This window comes from Halichoerus grypus, chromosome 6 (genome assembly GCF_964656455.1).
Source record: "Halichoerus grypus chromosome 6, mHalGry1.hap1.1, whole genome shotgun sequence".
Classification (NCBI taxonomy): domain Eukaryota; kingdom Metazoa; phylum Chordata; class Mammalia; order Carnivora; family Phocidae; genus Halichoerus; species Halichoerus grypus.
The window spans coordinates 65,512,780-65,533,514 of NC_135717.1; the positions used below are offsets into that span (position 1 = coordinate 65,512,780).

At 44.3% G+C, this 20,735-nt stretch overlaps 1 protein-coding gene across 6 annotated transcripts in view; it reads left to right on the forward strand.

The window, feature by feature from the left end:
- Positions 1–20,735, forward strand: part of PDSS1 (decaprenyl diphosphate synthase subunit 1) — a 42,308-nt gene that overhangs the window by 21,049 nt on the left and 524 nt on the right. For 2 of the 6 annotated variants that reach the window (XM_036092313.2, XM_036092314.2), the window contains 6 exons: positions 791–932; positions 3,549–3,660; positions 3,757–3,866; positions 11,263–11,343; positions 11,450–11,563; positions 17,179–17,259. In XM_036092313.2, the coding sequence (XP_035948206.1) occupies positions 791–932; positions 3,549–3,660; positions 3,757–3,866; positions 11,263–11,343; positions 11,450–11,563; positions 17,179–17,259 (640 nt within the window). Of the gene's footprint in view, positions 1–705; positions 933–3,548; positions 3,661–3,756; positions 3,867–11,262; positions 11,344–11,449; positions 11,564–14,019; positions 14,166–15,949; positions 16,024–17,178; positions 17,260–20,735 lie in introns of those variants that run through there. The other 4 variants (XR_013449018.1, XM_078075275.1, XM_036092316.2 and 1 more) reach the window with 4 other exon arrangements.

Consider the following 20,735-nt stretch of genomic DNA (forward strand, 5'->3'; position numbering starts at 1 on the left):
TAAGAGTGCTTATCCCGAATATTGTATTATAGCTGAAAAGAGAAGTTTCGATTTCTTTTTTTTTAAGATTTTATTTATTTATTTGTCAGAGCGCGAGCATAGGCAGAGGGAGAAGCAGGCTCCCCGCTGAGTAAGGAGCCCAGTGTGGGGCTTGGTCCCAGGACCCCGGGATCATGAGCTGAAGGAAGACACTGAACCGACTGAGCCACCCACGTGCCCCAAGAAGTTTCAATTTCTAATGCAAAGGTTAAACGTGTATTGGAAGACAGTTTTGACCAAAATTCTATCTTGGTTCTTGAGGTCTTCTTCCTAAACATTTCATTTAACACAACGTTAAAAGCTTTAAACGCTGTGACCGTTGGTTCTTCAGTACACTTTTCCACAATGCTCCTTAACCTGTCTCCCCCATGCTCCCCTGAAATCGACTCCTAACCTGACTTGGACAAACTGCCCAAGATGCCCAAGCTCATGATTACAGGGCGTAAAGTGGATTCTTCAGCCTGACGGCCAGACTTCTGGGCCATTTAAGCCTTTTTTGTTGTCAGTTCTACAAATTCTCCTTCTGAATGTGCTGTCCGTAGAGCAGAATCTTGGCCAGGTACCTCACGCGTTTTTAAAATGTTCTCCAAGTGATAGAAATGGCTCGGTAGGGAAGCCAGAGTGTTTATACAGTTTCTCTTAGAGAAATAAAATTCTTTATCCTAGATCGGATGTCCAGTTTGCACAAGATGATTGCTGAGAAGGTTATAGGCGGCGTCTCTGTTAAAAAGCATTGCTTTCTGTTAATTAGAGACGTGCAAGCAAGCCAGCGCTCCATAGCCTTAATTACAGAAATGATCCACACTGCTAGTCTGGTACACGATGACGTCCTTGACGATGCGAGTTCTCGGCGAGGAAAACACACGGTTAATAAGATCTGGGGTGAACAGAAGGTACGGTGTTTTTGTTTCCTTTTCATCTTCTTAGCCATTCACACGCTCTTTGGATTGCATTTACTTTTCAGATTTGTCTCATTAAAAAGTAAAATGTGCTTCCTCAGACGCAGCCTTCCAACTTCCAAAATAGTATTCATGTCTGTGTACATACATGTGATAATAGAGGAAACCACAGAAAAATAAGCTTCGTATTTCTGGTTATTCACAGTTTTATATAGAATTCCTTTTGGTTATAGGGAGAGGGATTTTTGTTGTTATCCAAAAAGCATATTTTTGTGAGGAACCATACATTTTACTTTGGGGCTCAGATTACTCAGGTTCAGTTTAATTCTTTAACCGTTTATTGACTGCCATGTGCAAGAGTATCATGGCAAGTAAACAAGTAAAGCTAAGATATATGTGTGTGTGTGTATATATGTATCTTAAATATAGATATGTAAAAAAATATACACACGCATATACTGTGAAAATTATACACTTTTAAATACAGGCTCTATAATTGAGTTTGGTTCATACATGTGTATTTTAAAGCATATTTCCCCAGTATTTTATTAGCATCTCTTGAAGGGGAAATGGGGATTTTGCCTGAAGATATTTAAATCATGGGATTTAAAGCCACGGGAACAGCGCTGAGCGAATGAGCAGGAATACGTGCAGGCCTTTTGTTCAGGGGCGGCGTCCCCCAGCACACACCTCCGTTGGCCACTCTGCCTGTTTGAAGGGCAAACCAAACATCAGCGTGAGCAAAGTTTCCCTCTGCTCACCTTCCCTGCCATGCATATAGTACCCGGTTCCCTCCTGTTTTCTAATTGCCCTTATGAAAAAGAAGAAGTATATATTAATTGTTATCTTCACATGCTGGTTTTGCTTTCGGGTACATGACTTTGCTGTGTATCAAGTCCTGCAATCTCATTTACAAATCTTTTATTTCAGATTTTTAATTAAAAGGTTTCGTGTCCTATTGGCAGAATTCCATACATCAAAGAAGGTTGTTTAAAAAAGAGGTGGGGGGGTGCAGTTTCATTTTGGAGAGGTCACGGGTACCTTTATGACATGTCCCTGCAGTCAACTGTCCGTTTTCAGGGCCTGTCCTAAAGCCTTATTAAGAAAACAAATTCGGGTCTTCTCCTTGCCTAGTTAGTCCTCCCTTCCACCCCCCACCCCCGTGATCACCTCTGTTGTTGGTGGCCTCTTTCAGCCTGAGACTGGTCAGCCGGGGCGGCCCACTTGCCAGCGTCCTGGCCCCCCCACTTCCCTCCCCTCGCCCCACCCGCCTCTCAACGGGAAGTACTTGTGTTTCCAATAAAAATCCATTCACACAGTGCCTCCTCCAGGAGCCCTTGGTACCTTGCCCGGGTTCCAGCCCAGCCTGGTGGCTTCATCTTCATACGCTGGAACCTTTTGGCCTCTGGGATCCCTGGGGCCAGGAGAAGAAAGACATAAAAGCCTAGAGATCCAGAGCCCTAATGATGGAGGGGTGCTAATGATGGAGGGGTAGATGAGGGATCCATATATATCATCATGGGTACAATGACTCTATAAATGTGTATTTATGTTTATGTCGAGATAATTTGTACAATGTTATATAAAATGCTTAATAGGTAAACATACTGAACACTAATTTTAGATACTAGAGAAAAGACAAAAAAGTTAAAATGTGATGTTGAAAACTATGAATTATAATTTCTATGGAATCTAGCATTTATAATTTATAATTATACTAATTATAATAAAACTCAAGCATGTCTTTATGCAAATGAGTATATTTGATTACAGGGTATAATTCAGTTATGTATAATTTATAACAAGCTGTAAGTACAGTATGGGCATCTACTCCCAATGTAAAGAAGATTGGAAAAATATCGATTATCTAGTGTTCAGTACAGAAAATTTTGTCTAGGAACGAGGGGCAGTGTGTAGAGCACAAAGAGCACTGAACTTGGAGCCAGGATGCCCAGGTTTGCTTTTCACTGAGAAAAGCACACGTTGTGCCAGGCGCTGGGGTGTGCCGAGCGCCAGCCGAGATGACCCCCAGCCCGTGCCCTCAGGGAGTTCGGTAAAGAGGGCATCAGTGGGTGAAGACAACAGCATGCCCGGGGTGCCGCGCGCACAGAGGGGAGGCATCTGCAGACTGAGGGATCCCGGTGGACTTCCTGGAAGTGTCACCCGAGCTAACTGTGCAGCCGCGTCTGCCCAGGGAAGAAGGGGAAGGACTTTCTGAGTAGGAGAGACAGTGAGTGCAGAGGCACAACCGCGTGGCTTGAGGCAAGCGTGAGTGTTCCAGCACGTCCGACCCCTGGGGCTGCTGGACTCTGGCGGGTTCGGGCATGAAGCGAGAGCGTGCGATGCTGTCGGTCTCCAGGCCTTCACTTGCTCTGCTCTGAACCGGGGAGAAAGATGGGTAATCTCTGGCAACCGATCCAGTGCCAGTGATGTTCCGAATCTGTAACTGATTATTGCACGGACTCCTGCTGAAGACGAGCGGGGGGGAGCTTGGGGCCAAGATAACCCCTCACTCCCATCCCGAATGTCTCCTCTGAGGAGCCAGCTCCACTGTGGGCTCCGCTGCGCTGATACTTTTGTCCAAAAGTTTCTTTTCTTTTTCTTTTCCAGGCTGTTCTTGCTGGTGATTTAATTCTTTCTGCAGCATCTATAGCTCTGGCACGAATTGGAAATACAACTGTGATATCTATTTTAACCCAAGTTATTGAAGATTTGGTGCGCGGTAGGTTAATTCTGACTTTTCTTCTTTTTTATTCAATCCGTCTAACTAGCCAGGCAATCAAGCCATGTCGCAAATGACCCCTTTCTTTCTTTCTAGGTGAATTTCTTCAGCTAGGGTCAAGAGAAAACGAGAACGAAAGATTTGCACACTACCTTGAGAAGACCTTCAAGAAGACTGCCAGTCTGATAGCCAACAGTTGTAAAGCAGTATGTACGTTGTCTTTGTTCGAGTTAAAAAAAAAAAAAAAAAAAAAGCCTCATCGCTCTTTCTTGGGAACTACTGTTCCTGGGGAACATTTCACTGGAGAACCTTAAAATAGTAGCCAAAATCCCTTGAGGTCATTGAGAAAAGAATGACATCCCCAAACAACGGAGAGCTTCTGCCGTGGGGTCCATTTTTGCGGTCTTCTTTTGCTAGGCGGACATTCACTTTTCCTCTTTCCTCCCAAGAGCAGAATCAAAATAAGCCCTCTGCACTGGGTCTGATCTCCAAACTGTGTGATGTTTGCAACAACTTCTCATAAATAGTTTCTTTCACGATTGTTGTCCCGTATACCATTTCTGACATTTTACCCTGAAAAAGTGGCAAAGTGCTGTGTTCTTAAATACACTGTTTGCCCAGGAGAAAATGCTGATTAGATTGTCCTCGTGTTCTTTCTTATGAGTAGTAGATCCTCCCGGTCTTTTTACATGAAATATAAACGAGCCATTTTTCAGGGCACCCAGGTGGCTCAGTGGGTTAAGCGTCCAACTCTTGATCTCAGCTCAGGGTCGTGAGTTCAAGCCCCGAGAGAAAAGGAAAAAAAAAAAAAAACCCAAGCCATTTTTCTTCAGATATAAATCAAGTGTGAACTGTAACTTTTTCTCTCCCTTGCTTTCTCTCCCTGGCCTTCCCTCCGCTCTTCTTTTTTTAAAAGTCCATATTCTCCTGAGTCTGTAGACTACAACAAGTGGTATTCAGTGCTAGCCCCTAAATGAGAGCCGGTTCTCTCCATAGCATTGCTCATCTGACCAGCTGTCAGCCTAACCAACGTGGCAGAGACAAATCCTGGGCAAGCACTAGCTCCTTGCGATCAAAGCAGCGACAGAGGGAGCCCTCCAGGGGCAGGTGTACATTGCTGTCCTCATGCGCTCTTAATATTCCTGCAATTAAAGAGAGCTTTTCCGGGCACCTGGGTGGCTCAGATGGTTAAGCGTCTGCCTTCGGCTCAGGTCATGATCCCAGGGTCCTGGGATCGAGTCCCGCATCAGGCTCCCTGCTCCTTGGGAGCCTGTTTCTCCCTCTGCTTCTCTCTCTCTCTCTCTCTCTGTGTCTCTCATGAATAAATAAATAAAATCTTTAAAAAAAAAAAAAAGAGAGAGCTTTTCCTCGGGCCTTTCCGGTGAGAAAGGCCCCTTGCCAATAGTGTGTCAGTTCTGAAAAGTGTCAAGAAATGGATAATTGTGAGTCATAAAAGGATGAGGACATTTTCTTTCTAAAAAGACGTAATGGAAACTCTAAGAAATGTGAATTATGTGGAACGTGCTGGCCATGATTTCAGCCATTTTTGTCTTTATTGAAAGGGCCGATACTTTATTTCCAAGGAATTACAGGTGTGGTTTTTTAAAATAGAGAGACAGATGGAAATATGGTAGACACTAGAATGCTGAATAGAAGAATGGCTGATTTTAAAATGGGGTGCCATAAAGCTGTCACAGTAACCCTTCGTTGACCATCATATCTCTGATGGTCAAAATGTCCATGAAGATGGAGCGCCAATCTCATAAGGCATGCTCGGGCGCTTGGTGGAGCTCACGGATGATCTCACAAGCTGCAGATGGCAGCAGGAAGCACTGGAGGCTAGTGGGGCTGTTGGAACTGGACACGCTGAGAGTCGTTGTTCACACAGAGTGGACATCCCATAGGCACAGGGCCGCAGTGCCCCATGAGAACCAGGCAGGTGCGAATGCCCGCAGTGATCAAACCCTACAAAGGGCCAAGGAGATGGACCCGAGGCACCAAAGAAAGCCTGGATTGTGGTCCCTCTCCTCTCTGTTTGGAAAGCCAGATTTGATCTGTTACAGCACACATACTCATTTATAAATTGCACCTCGTTCTTCAGATTAGCAAGGCACCAGTAGACGTGTATATTAACACGGCTCAGCCCTTTTTAAAAATGAAATGCTTTATGCTATCCACTAGGAGGCATGCTGGCGTCATCCCACAACGACCCACTTTCTCTGTGATTTATTCCTAAACCCCAGAACTGTTAGAATAATAAAGCAAAATCATAGTGTGAGCGTTCTAAATAAAAGATTCTATATTTAAGTGCCTATGGGTAGAAATATTCCAGAGGTGTTACATATTCAACATGGCTATTTTTATATACTCCTGGTATTCAAAATGCAAAGACATGTGGGGCTCCAAAAGTTCATGCAATGCAAACTAGAAGTGCCAAAAAGAGGGAATACAGAATTTAAACATCAGAATTATTACGGAATAACTAATCAGAATTTAAGATGTCATGGGAATTTGAAGGAAATTGAGCAGCTTATAATTTATTCTGTTAAAGACACCACCCCCCCCCCTTAACCACTCCTTGGCTTTTTAGTAGAAATAGTATAAAATCTAAGAAAGGGCTATCTAGGATTGTTTTAGGACAGTGGCTGATATGAAAATAGTAGTAACATTTTTAAATAAGTGTTATTTATTTGTATACATAGGCAGAATACATTCGAGCTTCCCAATGAAGGCCATGATTTGTTCCCCTAGAAAATCTGATGGGAATGAGATCTGAGAGGTCCAGTGGCCCATCCAGTGTTAGTCAGACAGTGGCTGAGCTGGGATTCGAACCCAGAACTGGGTATGGTAATCCTGCATTCATTTGGTTTTCTTTCTTTCTTCCTTTTTTTTTTCTTTCTGAATTTCTCCTCTCTCCAGTGCTGCATAGGGCCTGGCATCAATGGGCTCTCTTCCTGTTACTTTATTTTCAAAGCCACGGTGCGCCACTAAAGGATTTTGTTCTGTGGCTTGTATTTGCAGAACACTGACTTTTGGTAGGATAGTCTTACCTAATCTGCGGATAGACCTTATTCCTATTTTGCCAACTGTCATAATACTGTCATAAGAAAGGGAGAAAAAATCTTCCAGTTCAGGATCCAGTCCAGGTTCTCCTGTTGCATTTAGCAGTCGTGAATCTTTAGTCTCTCCATCTGGAACAGTTCCCCGGTCCGTCTGGGTTCTTACATTCCCTTAATATTTTGAAGAGCACAGTCCGGTTATGTTGTTGAGCCTCTCGAGTTGGATTTGTCTGCTACTTCGCACGCTGAGATACAGGTTATGCATTTGGGGCAGGAAGACAGCAGAAGGGATGCCCCTTCTCAGTTCGTCGTGTCAGGGGGCACATGTCCTTTTACTAGTGATGTTCACTTTGATCACTTGATTGCAGTGGTGACTGCCTGGTTTCTTCACTTGAAAGTTACTGTTTTTCCCTATCTGGGAAGGTACTTTGAGATTATGTAAATCTGCTTCTTATCAAACTCTCCAGTTTTCACATCGGCTTATGATGCTTTCAACTTAGTACCATGATGGTGGTGAATGATGGTTGTGTGAATTCTGTCATTCCTTCCACACCACGCTTCTCCAATAGAGTGGGTCTTCTATTTTAAGGATGATCTTATCTATATGGACTCTTAACATTCTTATTCTATAGATTATAACCCTTTATTTTTATTTATTTAAATGCTGAAGTATCCTCTATTTGGCCAATGGGAAAAGCCCTTTAACCTGGCTCCTGTGTCTTGTTAATCCACCCCCTTCATTCTTTCCACACTTTCTTAATTTCTAGCAGGAGATGTTCTAGGCTCATCTTGCCCTTCCCAGCACTAGGATTCATAATTTCTCCAAGGAGCCCTGTTCTTTCTGGTGGAGAATGGTATTTAGAAACCAAGATCCTGCCCTAGGTATCACTGGGCCCTCCCAGTGGACAGAGCTAGGAGATTTTAATATGTGTATGTGTGAATATGCATCTATCTTGGTCTTTTTATATCCCATCTATGTGTGTGCGTTTATTTATTTATTTATTTTTATAATTATATAGTTCTTTATTTTTAAGATTTTATTTATTTGAGAGAGATGGGGGGGTTGCAGAGGGAAAGGGAGAAGCATGCGGGGCTCTATCCCAGAACCCTGGAATCATGACCTGAGCTGAAGGTAGATGCTTAACTGAGCAACCCAGGTGCCCCTCACCTATGTGCATTTACAACCATGAGGTAACCACATGATTCATGATTTATTCTAGCATTCCTTCTTTCCATACAGTTGACCTTTGAACCACATGGGTTTGAATTGCACAGGTCCTTCTGTGCGGGTTGTGTTTTTTAATTTTTTTTAAATAAATACAGTATAGCACTGTGAAAGTCCTTTCTCTTCCTTACGATTTTTCTAATATTTTCTTTTCTCTAACTTTATTATAAGAATACAGGATATAATGCATATAACCACAAAATATGTGTTAATCGAATGTGTTAATCAGGGAGACTTCTGGTCAGAAGGAGACTGTTAGTAGTTAAGTTTTGGGGGAGTCAAAAGTTATACCTAGATTTGCAACTGCAGGGGAGATGGGGGGGCAGTGTCATCACCCCTAACTCCCATGTTATTCAAGGGTCAACTGTACTTGTAACTCCTTTCCCCAAGAGTAAGAAGCTTGGCTCCCATTCTCCCCAGTATATTTATTTGCTCAATTCCCTAGAATATATATAGCATAGGGGCTTAAAAATTGGTAACTTCCTATCTCTGTTAAAACAAAACAACCCTAGTAGTTCAGTATTTGTTTATAGCTCCTTTTGTCTTTAACCTGAGGATGATACAATCAAAGATCTGTATTCAGAAGTTACCTTTCATCCCTTTTCAGTGTGGTTACATTATTATTTGAAATACAGGTTAGGTTTTTTTTTTTTTTTTCTTTACTCCATTTTAGGGCTTCCCTCCCATTCTTACGGATTTTGTGTTTGGGGTTGGAGGCTGCTGTCCGTTTCTAGTGTATGAAACCGTAACAAAGCTCCGCGAGTCAGAACGGTAGCGCAGGTGACTGGCCGCCAGCCCGGCTACGTTCCAGGAGGTGCGGCCCTTCGCCCACGAGAGGCACGACCGACCTGGCCGTGGGCCTGCTTCCCACAGAACGGTTCGCCGAGCTCCGCCTTCTCTGCCTTAACCATTCCCTGCCCCCCACCCCCGTCCGGAAAGACGCGGGACCTGTGACCTTCTGGCCGTGGAGGGACAGCCGCAGGCCACCCGTCCACAGGCTGGGGGAGCAGGATTCTCTGCGGGCAGTGAGGACTGGCCTTTACACCGCGGTCGCCGAGCTCGGAGCGGAAATGGCCCGTTCCCGCCCGCGAAGCAGGAGGCGCTCGCGAAGAGCAGCTCCTGGCCGGGTCAGCGCGTGGGAGCGAGCGGTGGCCGGTGCGCGCCGACCGCATGGCCGTGTGCGTCCTCGGGCACGTCACTTGACCTCTTCGGGCTCTGGAGTCAGACCTCTTGGGTTCACATTCTGATTCCGCCATTCCCCAGCCCCCGACGTCTGGTCCGCACTCTCTGGGCCTCCGGGCCGCGCTCATGAGTCCGTTAACACGCGGGAAACCTCAGACCAGGACCTGTGCGTACTGGGTGCTCAGGAATTGTTCGCTCTTGGCAGCCATCAACCACAGAAGAAATGCCTATGGGACGTTGTGAGGTCTAACTAAGATAATGTAAAGTGCTCATCCTAGGTACTCCATAAATTTTAATCCCGTGAGTTTAGAAATAGAATGGAGTTTTTAAATGTCTTTGACTTTTCAGGAAGGAAGCTGGCACTTCGGTGCTATTTTGTGTTGAGGTAACTGCGTGGACAGGAGTGCCCTGGGAGTTGTTTCCATCTAGAAAGGCGGTGTCCTCGTGTTCTGAGCTCAGCGCATCCCCGGCTGCCCGAATCTCGTCTGCTCATTCATTCAGCCAAGTTGATGGATATCTTCACTCTTGCCAGAGTTTCTAAATTGTGTCGCATGTGGTCTCCTAGGTTGGAAAGAGGACTCCCTCCCTGTAGCAGTTCTGAGTTTATTATTCACTCAAGGAAGTGGCCGCCTGACCTTTCACGACACGCACATTGTCATCTGAGGGCGTGCAGCCAAACGTGACACAGTCACAGGCTTCCTTGCGTCATCAAAACCATCCTCAGGGCTGAGCAAGTAGTGGGATCTGGCTTTCAGTAGCCGCGGTGCATGGACACTGCCCAGCTCCGGTTTCTGCGCCCAGGGGATGAGGAGGAGGAGGATTATTAACAATAATAGCAAACATCTAGTGTTATAACCAGGTGCCAGGCACTGTGCTGAGGTTTAAAAGTAGCATGATATGCATTCCTTACAGCAGCCCTACGAGCTAAGAGCTCTGGATCCTGCCTTTTACAGAAGGGGAAACCGAAGCACAGAAATACCAAGTAATACACTGAGATCACGTGGTGTCGCAAGGGGCGTAAGTGCGCCCCTAGCGGCCTGACTGCAGAGCGCCCGGCCAGGAGGCCGCGGAGGCCGGGACTGAAGGCAGAAGACCGAGTTCATCATCATCAGTGACCCACGGCAGGCAGGACACTGATGCCATCTGGCTTTCTCGTGCACTCAGTATAGACATTTCCTCTCCAGTGAAGTCGATGCCGCTCCCTCACTCCCCGCTTTTGATTTTTACCCAGTCTTTGTTTTCTAGAAATGTGGCAGGACCTGCTTAGCATGCTTAGCAGAGCAGTGGGAAATGCACTCAAGTGGCCAGTGCTGGCTGGGTTTTTTTGAGTTTTAGAAAGACTTAGAAGTCCTATTTCTCTTCCACGGAAAAGGGGGGGGGCGGGGGCTTTTATGTAGCTAATTACTTCTTGCATAAGAAACAAACAAGTAGGACCAGTGAAGACCCTTTGCTAATGAGAAAACTGTGTGAAGCGCGGGCAGAGGCTGTTACAGACGTGTCAGGAAATAACTGCATTTGAGAAAAAAGTGAAATCACCAAAAATTATTAAAAGAAAGGAACTACAAACGAAATATATGGCAACATCGTGTGTGATTAGAGCAGATGAGATATCTGTTCCCAAAAAATGGCTAAATCAATAGAAAAATAAAAATAGAGCCAACATTTAGGCCAGTTTGCTGAGTGCTGAAAGCAGCGAAAAAGAGGTCTTATCCTGGGAAAGGAGGGGTGGCAAGTAGCTTCCCTAGAATTTAAGAGAACCATCTGAGATGGGGGCTGGAACCCTTTCATTAAAAACAGGTATTCTGGGACGCCTGGGTGGCTCAGTCGTTAAGCGTCTGCCTTTAGCATAGGTCTTGGTCTCAGGGTCCTGGGATCAAGCCCCGCGTCGGGCTCTCTGCTCAGCAGGGAACCTGCTTCTCCCTCTGCCACTCGCCCTGCTTGTGCTGGCTCTCTCCTTCTCTCTCTCTGTCAAATAAATAAAATCTTAAAAAAAAAAAACAACCCACAGGTATTCTGTGCATGTCTGGTCTCATTCTGATGGCGGGATCTCCTGACTGTGTAACACAGCCTCACCACCTCGGTTGGCTGCCCTGCTCATTGTCAGCAACTTATTCCAGAATTCTCTTTCTGCTTCAGGTCTCTGTCCTAGGATGCCCGGACCCAGTGGTGCATGAGATTGCCTATCAATACGGAAAAAACGTGGGCATCGCCTTTCAGGTTGGTCGTCTGTTTTTTAGGAACATGGCCCATTGGCACAATGGGAAGGGCAGCGGTGACGCCTGGGCTGGCCGTCCTCCTGACATTCCTTTTTTCCGTCCACTAGCTGATAGATGACGTGTTAGACTTCACCTCATGTTCTGACCAGATGGGCAAACCAACATCAGCGGACCTGAAGCTTGGGTTAGCCACGGGCCCAGTGTTATTTGCTTGTCAACAGGTAACGTTTTCCAAACTCCCTCTGACACAGTGCTTGGTATCTTCCGGGCACAGCGGACGGGAAGGTTCAGATAAGGAAGGCGTGGGAAAGCATTTACATAAGAGACCTCAGATCTCTATTTGATCCTGGCCTCTGCCACTGAGATGTTGGGACCAGTTATGTTATTTTACTTCTAAGCTTCATCTGTGTCCTTATCTGTGACACTGAGATTTACAACTTTCCTCCCAGGGCCGTAGTGAGGAGGAACGGAGATAATGTTCAAGAGGTACTTTACAGATTAAATGCTGTGTGCATTTAAGGTAGCATTATGAGGATTTCCATATATTTTTGGCACTGACAAGGTGAATGGTTTCCGCATCTTGGTTTCGGGACTGGACTTGGGGTGTGCCTCAGAGCCCCTTAAAAAGGCACAGGAAGGGCCTCCGAGCATAAGAAATTCTGAGAAATTCTGCAGTTCTAGAAGTTTAATGAGACTGCTGCTCTCAGCCTTGGCCATGGCCTCAAAATGTCAAGAAGTCAGTGGAATGCACTGCTAGAACCATAGTTTCTTCCTTCTCCAGATTGAGGGACTGTCCGTTAAGGAAGGAAGTAAAGCTGCCTTCATATCCTCCTTAATGTGGATGAGAGCTTAGGAACTTGAGATGCTGCAGGGTCTGTGAGGCAGACGTTTCTAGAACCTGCTCTGGAGCCCTGCCACATTGCTTAGGGCTGGGCCAAATGTGGTTTGAAGTAAGTGGGATATTGGCTGGCATTTGGACATCTTTTTAATAGATTTTCATCTTTGTAGTATATTTAATCCAGTTAAAACTTAGCAAAGCAGTAAGATGTTCGTCACCATGCCATGAAATTAAAAATTAGCTCTTTGGTCTAAAATTTTAGTAACTCTTAGTCTTTCTGAGATTTTGCCTCTGTTCTTTCTCAGAATTTACAAAGATAAACTGTGTCTCCCATAGAACTCAGTGATTCCATTATTGAAACCAGTGACCTTGCTTTTGATCAATTTCTGATCCAAGAAAGGAGAGATCATCTTTTATCCATTGTCTAGCAGAGCTGTAACCCGGGTAATTCTCCTCGGAGGAGGCTGATGGCTTTGCGGGGGCCGGGGGGAGGGGGGGCTGCTGGGCCAGGGGACAGCTGTCAACTGAGGAACGAGGGCTCCGAACAGAGATGTTGGATTGTGGAAATACCTGTCCTCACTGCCAGGCTCTGTCCTCGCAGAATTTTGAGACAGAGGTGAGAAGGAAAAGGCGTGCTATAAATGGGTCCTTTCTCCTATGGAGACTAACTTGCCGGCCCCAAAACTCAAGGAGAATATTAAAACGTGTGCTAAGCTCTGACAAAAATTTATAAAATCCCCTTGTATACATGAAAGCATGAGCAAGGAACATTTTATTTTTTACCCACCTAAAAGCAGAGAACTCATGAGCCCTGTAAATGTAAAGGCATGCCCGAGGGTAGAAGGATCAGTCACTGCCCACCGTCTAGACAACTACGAACAGTAGTCAGCCTGCTCCAGAGACCCTGGTTAGCAAATGTGAGTGAAGATGCCTTTAGTGAAGCCCTGAGGTTATCAAAATGACTAAGGAACAGGTCTTTTCCCGAAAGAAGCTTGCAGTCTACCAAAAAGCTTTGGTTGTCATACTTTTAGAAATCTTAACAGTTACAAGTAGTCGTCCTGAGCCCCAGTGACACTAACAGCCAAGTCTGTGATTGATTGAGAATGGATGCCTCTTCTGATTGCTTCACTGTCAACATATTTCAGAAGAAACTAATTTGCTTTCCTCTACACAAAGGAGTAGTGAATAATTCTCCCTTCGGACATAGTGGGTCAAAGTCAGGGGGAAAAATGGATCACTCCTACATATGAATTAGTGAGTAATACATAAGAGATTAAAAATGCCGGGTTAAAATAAAAAAAGGGCAAGGAAAAGGAACACACAAAAGCTTACAGCATCCCAAACCACAGTGCTCTGGGTGTCTCACTGGGAAATGCAGCATCACGAGGCACCCACTCACCCTCACCAGACAGCACTGTTCCCATCTGCCCATAAGGCGGTAGGAAAAGGAATGAAAAATCGCGCAGGGCAGCCTTAGAAAAGGGAACACACAGTGAGGCTGAGCAGGAAGTGACTCTGGACAGAGCTTGTTTCCTAAGTAGACTGGCTGTTCTGTCCTGTGGCGCATAGGCAAAAGGTACTCAAAAAAGTTAAAGTTGTTTTCAAAGAAAACATCAAGTTTAGGCTCTACCGTGGATTACACGGTCAAAAAAAGGGGATTCTTGGGCCAGCAATGTGTGAAAAGATTTATGGGGCCAAAAGTGATTTTGAGTAAAACAAATTCCAAAATAACATGAGACTGTGCAGTATCTCCATTTAATGAAAGTGCAATTGTTTTCACGGTTTGCGAAGGATTCTTTCATACAGTATCTCTAATCTCACAACTCCTCTTTGTGGTAGGTATTATGCCCACTCTACAAATAAGAAAGTGATGCGCAAACTTGGCCAAAATTAGACATCTGGTAACTGGCACAGCAGACAATTAAACACCAACTCTTCTAAGACCAGTATTCCTTTCACTCCTCAATGTCCTACTATGGCCAGCACGGACGTTGATGAGAGCTTGTCTGATCCCCCGTGGGGCTTCCCACAGAGCAGGTAACTCGTGTGCTCTGGGACTGGCGACGCTCCAGAAGAGCCTCTGTGTCGGCCCTCTGGATCTGTCATTAACCTGCCCATTTAGCGGAGTCCTTGTAAGATGTTTGTAATCTTTTTCCGTAGGTGGGTGAGTTTTGTCTGCCAATTCTTAGTCTTTGAGTTTTTCCATCTGCAAACTCTGAGTCTCGACCACAACAAGCAACTTTGGGAAGCCATTTTTCCTTTTTAACACAGTTACTGTCTTGAAATAGGAATTTGTTGGACCCAGCAACTTAATAGAAACTCCCTGTCTTTGGATTCACTATTTTTGACATCTCTCTAAAGAGGTTTCTGGGTAACAGTTAGTACAGGGGATTTTAAGAAAAATTTCGGGATTTCTGGAGGGGTCCCAGCGAAGACGGTGTCTTTACATCTATATGTGTATACATATTTCCTGTAAGAACAAAAACGTCATGTCAGATCTTTTAAAAGAGCATGTAAGTTGGATCTTGAGCTCTTCAGAAACAAAATAGAAGTGTTGTTTGGGTTTTTTTTTTTCATGAGATTACATTAGTTCTCAATCCTTTAAAAGATCGTTTCCTTTCTTCTGCTTCTCTTATTTGATAAGTCACCAGACCTAAATGTCATCCTTAGCCGCACTTCCAGCCACCCTCAGCAGCCCCAGCCCCCGCACCAGCTGTACGGGCTTCTGTGTGACTAGCTGGTCCCCTAGCTACCCAGGTTTTGTTTGCGTAAGCTCACTACATTTATTCATCACCTTTGTAGTTTAGTTTATGGATACATTTCACAGTTAGAATATGGTTTGTCCTACGCTTCCCCCCCCCACAAAGATTTATTTTAGAGAAAGAGAGAAAGCAGTGGGGGAGGGGCAGACTCCCCACTGAGTGTGGAGCCGGACACGGGGCTCAATCCCACCACCCCAAGATCATGACCTGAGCCGAAACCAAGAGTCAGACACTCCACCGACTGAGCCACCCAGATACCCCTGATTCGTCCTACTCTTAGAAGGTCTCCCTGTAGGCCCTCTAACTAAAACAGCCTGGACAAACAAAAATTTTCTTATTTCTCAAGAAATCTGCAAGCAGGCAACTGTTGTTCCCATCACGCTCCTCATTTCTCCTCCACGTACACAGTTAAGGGGATGGGGATGCCTAGAGGAAGAGTTCAGTATTTGCATATTAAAATTGCACACACCACATGTTTAAAGGAAGGATGTAGTCACATCGTTGCAAATATTTTCTTCAAACTTTGCTGTCTCGATGCTTTTTATAGTAAAAGGAGTCAGCACACACAGCACATTTTACCACCCTTGTTGGTACTGCAGAAAAAGCTCATATACCATAAACAAGGTAATTTTACTAGACGCCCAGGACAGTGTCCTCTCAGCTCTGAGGATATGGCCTTCCAGAAGTCCAATTTTGGAATGCGGTATTAAGACAAATGCTTACTTGATTTGGCTTTTCTACCCCTAAAATTGATTGATTTGAGCTTCCTGATGTGTTTCCTGTGAAACTTAAATTGTTCTATTCTTAAAGGCCAGTAACTAAAACAAATTACCGGTTTTAAGAACTAACCATTTGCTGGCCTTTACATTTTATAAGCATGTGAGCAGCCTCTACATGTTTAGAACTTTGTTCCAATGCATACTTTGCTCTGAAAGGAACACTCTTAATTCTTCATCTGTCATCATCCGGTTGAGGTTTTTCTATGTGTGCCCTATTTTTTCTTCTAGGATTACTAATACCGTGGTGGTGGTTACAGGACAACAACTTCAGGCTCACTGCCAGGGAAAAACTGGCAACTGCTGTAAGCACTGATGTGTCCAGAACCAAACCTATCTTACCTCTTATGTCAGGGAACCAGAAGCTGCCAGAGCTAACGGATTTCAGCTCATTTGGTTAAGCTCCCGCACGACACTGAGGAGGAGGCTAGGACCCACAGGTCATGGACGCACTCGACTATGGAGGCAACAGGACTAGAGCTCTGGTCTAGAAAATGAAGTGATCTGGTGTCCTGACTTCCTGATTTTGTTAATGGTGACGATTCTCCTGAATTGTTCCTACATGTTGCAGAATATAGATTTTTATCTTCAGTGTACCTATTTTCTTTTTTTCTCTTGGTGCCACAGCTTAACTTTGGTCGTCTTTAAAATTAACTACAGTAACGTGACTGGCCTCTCTACCTCCTGTAATTCAGTGGTTCTCAAACTTGGCTGCACATTAAAAATACCTGGAGTGCTTTTAAAATCTTGATGCCCAGGCCAGACCCCACCCCAGCCAATATAATCAGAATCTTTGGGAGCAGATCCAGGCAACCATAAGCTTCCCGACTGACCAGCATGCAGTCAACACTGAGCAGCCCCTGCTCTGACCCACTTGACGAGCTGCTGAGGTAGAACTCTGCTCATAATACCCTCTGCTCAGATACCTCAGTGTCTTTCAAGTGTCACTCAGGTTAGCACTAAAAGTAGAATGCCTAATTCCCACCCTCATCCTAGGCCACTGCTTCTCAAAATGTCAGCAGAGACCAGCAGAATCCATATCATCTGGGAATCTGTTAGAAATGCATGCTGAGGCCCCAATCCTACTGATCAAGGAAGGCCTCTGGTGATTCTGGTGCAATCTAAAGTTTGAGAACTGTAAGAGAAGCCAACAAGGAGATTTTAGGGATGTAGTTTGTTCCTTCGCTCTTTCTTACTCAGTGTTGGACCCAAGAATAGAATAGAAAGAACACCAGAATGAACAAGGATCAACAGCTGCCTCTTCTGAGCACCAGCTCAGTCCCTGGGCATGGAAAATAGATGTCTCTCTTAGCTCTGCTTCTTTAATTGCTACAATTTATTGCCCCCCCCCCCACCATCTAAACATTTAATCACCTTTTTGTCTTTTCGTATTGTTACAAACTTAGTGTTAGATCATTTGATTTTCACAAGAGCAATAAATATTTTTTCTTTATGGTTAGTTCCCAGAAATGAATGCTATGATAATGAGACGGTTCAGTTTGCCTGGAGATGTGGACAGAGCTCGACAATATGTATTACAGGTATGATTATTTTACAAAGAAATAAGGCCAGAGCAGGTACAACACTGCCAAGTTCTTTAACCAAATAATGTAACAAATTTTAGATACAAAACCAAGTGTGGTCAATTCTTGACTTGACAAAAACTGAGAAAGAGAAACTTGTAATTCTTTTTTCCTCTAGAATTTTTTTTTAATTTTTATTATGTTATGTTAATCACCATACATTACATTATTAGTTTTTGGTGTAGTGTTCCATGATTCATTGTTTGCATATAACACCCAGTGCTCCATGCAGGACGTGCCCTCTTTAATAACCATCACCAGGCTAACCCATCCCCCCACCCCCCTCCCTTCTATCTAAAGACTAATTTAAGTGGCCTTGGGTAAGGTTTTGGACACTGGGATTTTTTTTTAAAAGCTAGCCAAGTGATTCTAATGTGTAGTAGGGGCTGAGTCCCACTGGTTTGAAACCAGTCTTCCCCAAATCCACTGGCAGGCAGCACTGCTGTCCTCCAGTCACCCAGACACGCCTCCTGGTGCAGGCTCTCATCTTTGCCACCACCAGGTTATCAGGTGCTCGCAGCTGTCACCTCAGTATTGGCCGTCCTTAGTCCCTCAAGAAAAGAGCCCACAGAGGCGGACTGTTTCACCTTCAGCGGCTGTGAGCTTATTTCAGATACACTGCCACATATCCTCAGAACTTTTCTGTAGAAGCCAGATCTTTTTTACATTTTTTTTTTTTTAAAGATTTTATTTATTTGACAGAGACAGCGAGAGAGGGAACACAAGCAGGGGGAGTGGGAGAGGGAGAAGCAGGCCTCCCGCAGAGCAGGGAGCCAGATGCGGGGCTCAATCCCAGGACTCTGGGATCATGACCTGAGCCAAAGGCAGACGCCCAACGACTGAGCCACCCAGGCGCCCCATTTTGTACATATTCTCACTTTTGATAACTATCTTTTGAGAATGAGCTGTTTCCAAAATCCAAACCCAAAGTCATCTGGAGCCAGTAGATATAATGAATGAGATGGGGTGAGCAGTTTTTAGTAAGCTAATGTGTGGTCTGATCTATGGTTAGTGCAGTACTTAAAAGAATTCCAAATAATCACCTTCAGACTTCCAAAAAGCAAGACCCCCTCCAAAGGATGTATTTCCCTTAACTAACTCTCTATATTGTTAAGCATCACCACCTCTTTGGAGGGTAGTTTGGCAGTACTATTAAAAACTCAGTATGAGAGGGGCGCCTGGGTGGCTCAGATGGTTGAGCGTCTGCCTTCAGCTCAGGTCTTGATCCCAGCATCCTGGGATCGAGTCCCGCATCTGGCTCCCTGCTAGGCGGGGAGCCTGCTTCTCCCTCCCTTCTGCCTCTGCCTCTCTCTCTCTCTCTCTGACTCTCATGAATAAATAAATAAAACATTTAAAAAAAAAATAAAAATAGAAACTCAGTATGAGAAGGGGCTGTAGCTGATAAAGAGGTCAATGTACCTGGGAGAGGTTCTGGTGTCAGAAATAGTATTACTGAAGGCTGAAGTGAGAAGTGGGACTGAAAAGAGGGAAAATTAACTGTTGCTCTTAGCAAAACAGTGAAGAAGATCCAGCAAGCCTAGGCAGAAATGCATTTAGAAAGGTACAAGAATGCTCTTAAATTCTCCAAAGACCTCTAAATCCTAGCACCCTTCACCCAGAGCTCCTTCCTAATCCCTATTCGTTTATTAAATATGAATGGATTAGGATTTACTTAGTAGGATTACTAAATGGTTGATTAAAGCTTGCTGAGTGAGACCAAGGTAAACAGAAATACTCAGGGAAAAAGATAAACAGGAATACTCAGGGAAAAATATTAATAGGGGTGGAAAAATACTGTATCCCTAGAACTATTAAAAAAAAAACAGTACAAGCTCTAAGAAAGTCTAAATGATTGTGAAAAACTAGCTCCAAAGGAGGGTTACAACGTGATATGAGCAAATCTTCAAAAACGTAAACAGCAAGGAAAGAAAATGAGAAAAGCTTTGAGAGGATCAGTACGATGGGTGTTTCAGGAAGAGAATCCAAAAAGAAATTAAAGAGTGGTTAGGAGAAGAGTTCAGTGTATAGCAAAAACCCTGGATGCTAGAAGGCAGTAGGCAAGGCCTTCCAAATGATGAGGAAACTTTTTTTTTTTTTTAATGTATTTATTTGACAGAGAGAGAGAGACAGCAAGAGAGGGAACACAAGCAGGGGGAGTGGGAGAGAGAGGAGCAGGCTTCCCGCCGAGCAGGAAGCCCGATGTGGGACTCGATCCCAGGACCCTGGGATCATGACCCGAGCCGAAGGCAGATACCCCACGACTGAGCCACCCAGGCACCCCGATGAGGAAACATTTTAAACCTACAATTCTGTATCCATTCAAACCATTCATTACATATGAACGCAGAAGTCATCATCACACTTATACTATAAAGTTGACTTCCAGTACCCATTCTCTGAGTGAGTTATCTGTGGATGTATTTCGGTAACAACATGGAAACACCATGAAAGAGAAAGCTGTGGGCACTCAAACCAGTGGAATGAACTAGAGTTTGATGGAAACCTGCTGGGGATGGCAGCTGTCTGTTAGAGCTGGAAGGCGGTCAGTCTAAGCAGCAAACAGAATGATGAAGGCAGCAGAAAGATTATGGATCAGGCAGTTACATTCAAAAGTAGGCTTCTGTACACTAAGGCAGAGCAAACTAAAATGCATCCTATTTTGTGTCAATTGGTAAAGTACAAAAAAATCAGAGGCCTTTCAGAGTGACGTTAGGAAAATTCTGTTCTGAATGACAGCGGGCTCGTGAGCTTGGAACGATGGGGAAGGAAATGGAAGTGACAGTACATGACTTGATTCTGTAGTAAACATATCTTTACATCACGGAAACAGTGTTTTATTAGTGTTCAGCTTTAGAACCAACGTAAAAACATGGCTCCAGAAGAGAATGCAAATCTCTATGGTGTTAAAGAACACTGGTATCCTTGAGATTAAGTAGTTGGTGCTACATAATGACAAAAGTAACTAACAGAAGAACTAAAGATAGTAATAGGATTATCAAATCAGGAGGCGTGGGGTGGGTGGGCTAAATCCTCACCTTTCTCAGCAGAAAGGCAATAGATAATAACTAAAGTTGCTAATTAAGACATTAAAACCAGCAGATAAAGCTGGTGTCTTTGGAAGAAGGGAACTGTTGATTTCCATCATATGCGCTCTTTCGTTATGTGTATGTTCTTTTTTGAACTTTAGTTTTTTTTTTACTTAAAAATTTAATACTTAAAAATAAGGGAAAGTAGGTGGCTATTTAATATTAATGAGTTAGTTGCCTTGCATGCTGATAGAATAAAAATGTGCTTCAGTCCGAGAAAAGTGCCTCAACACAGTAGGCAGAGGAAGCTGGAGTGATGAGTTGGAGAGAGGGCACTTGAGACTTAGTTTGGCTATTAACCTGATCTTGATAAAAATATATTTTAGCTCTCTATCATAGCAGGAATTT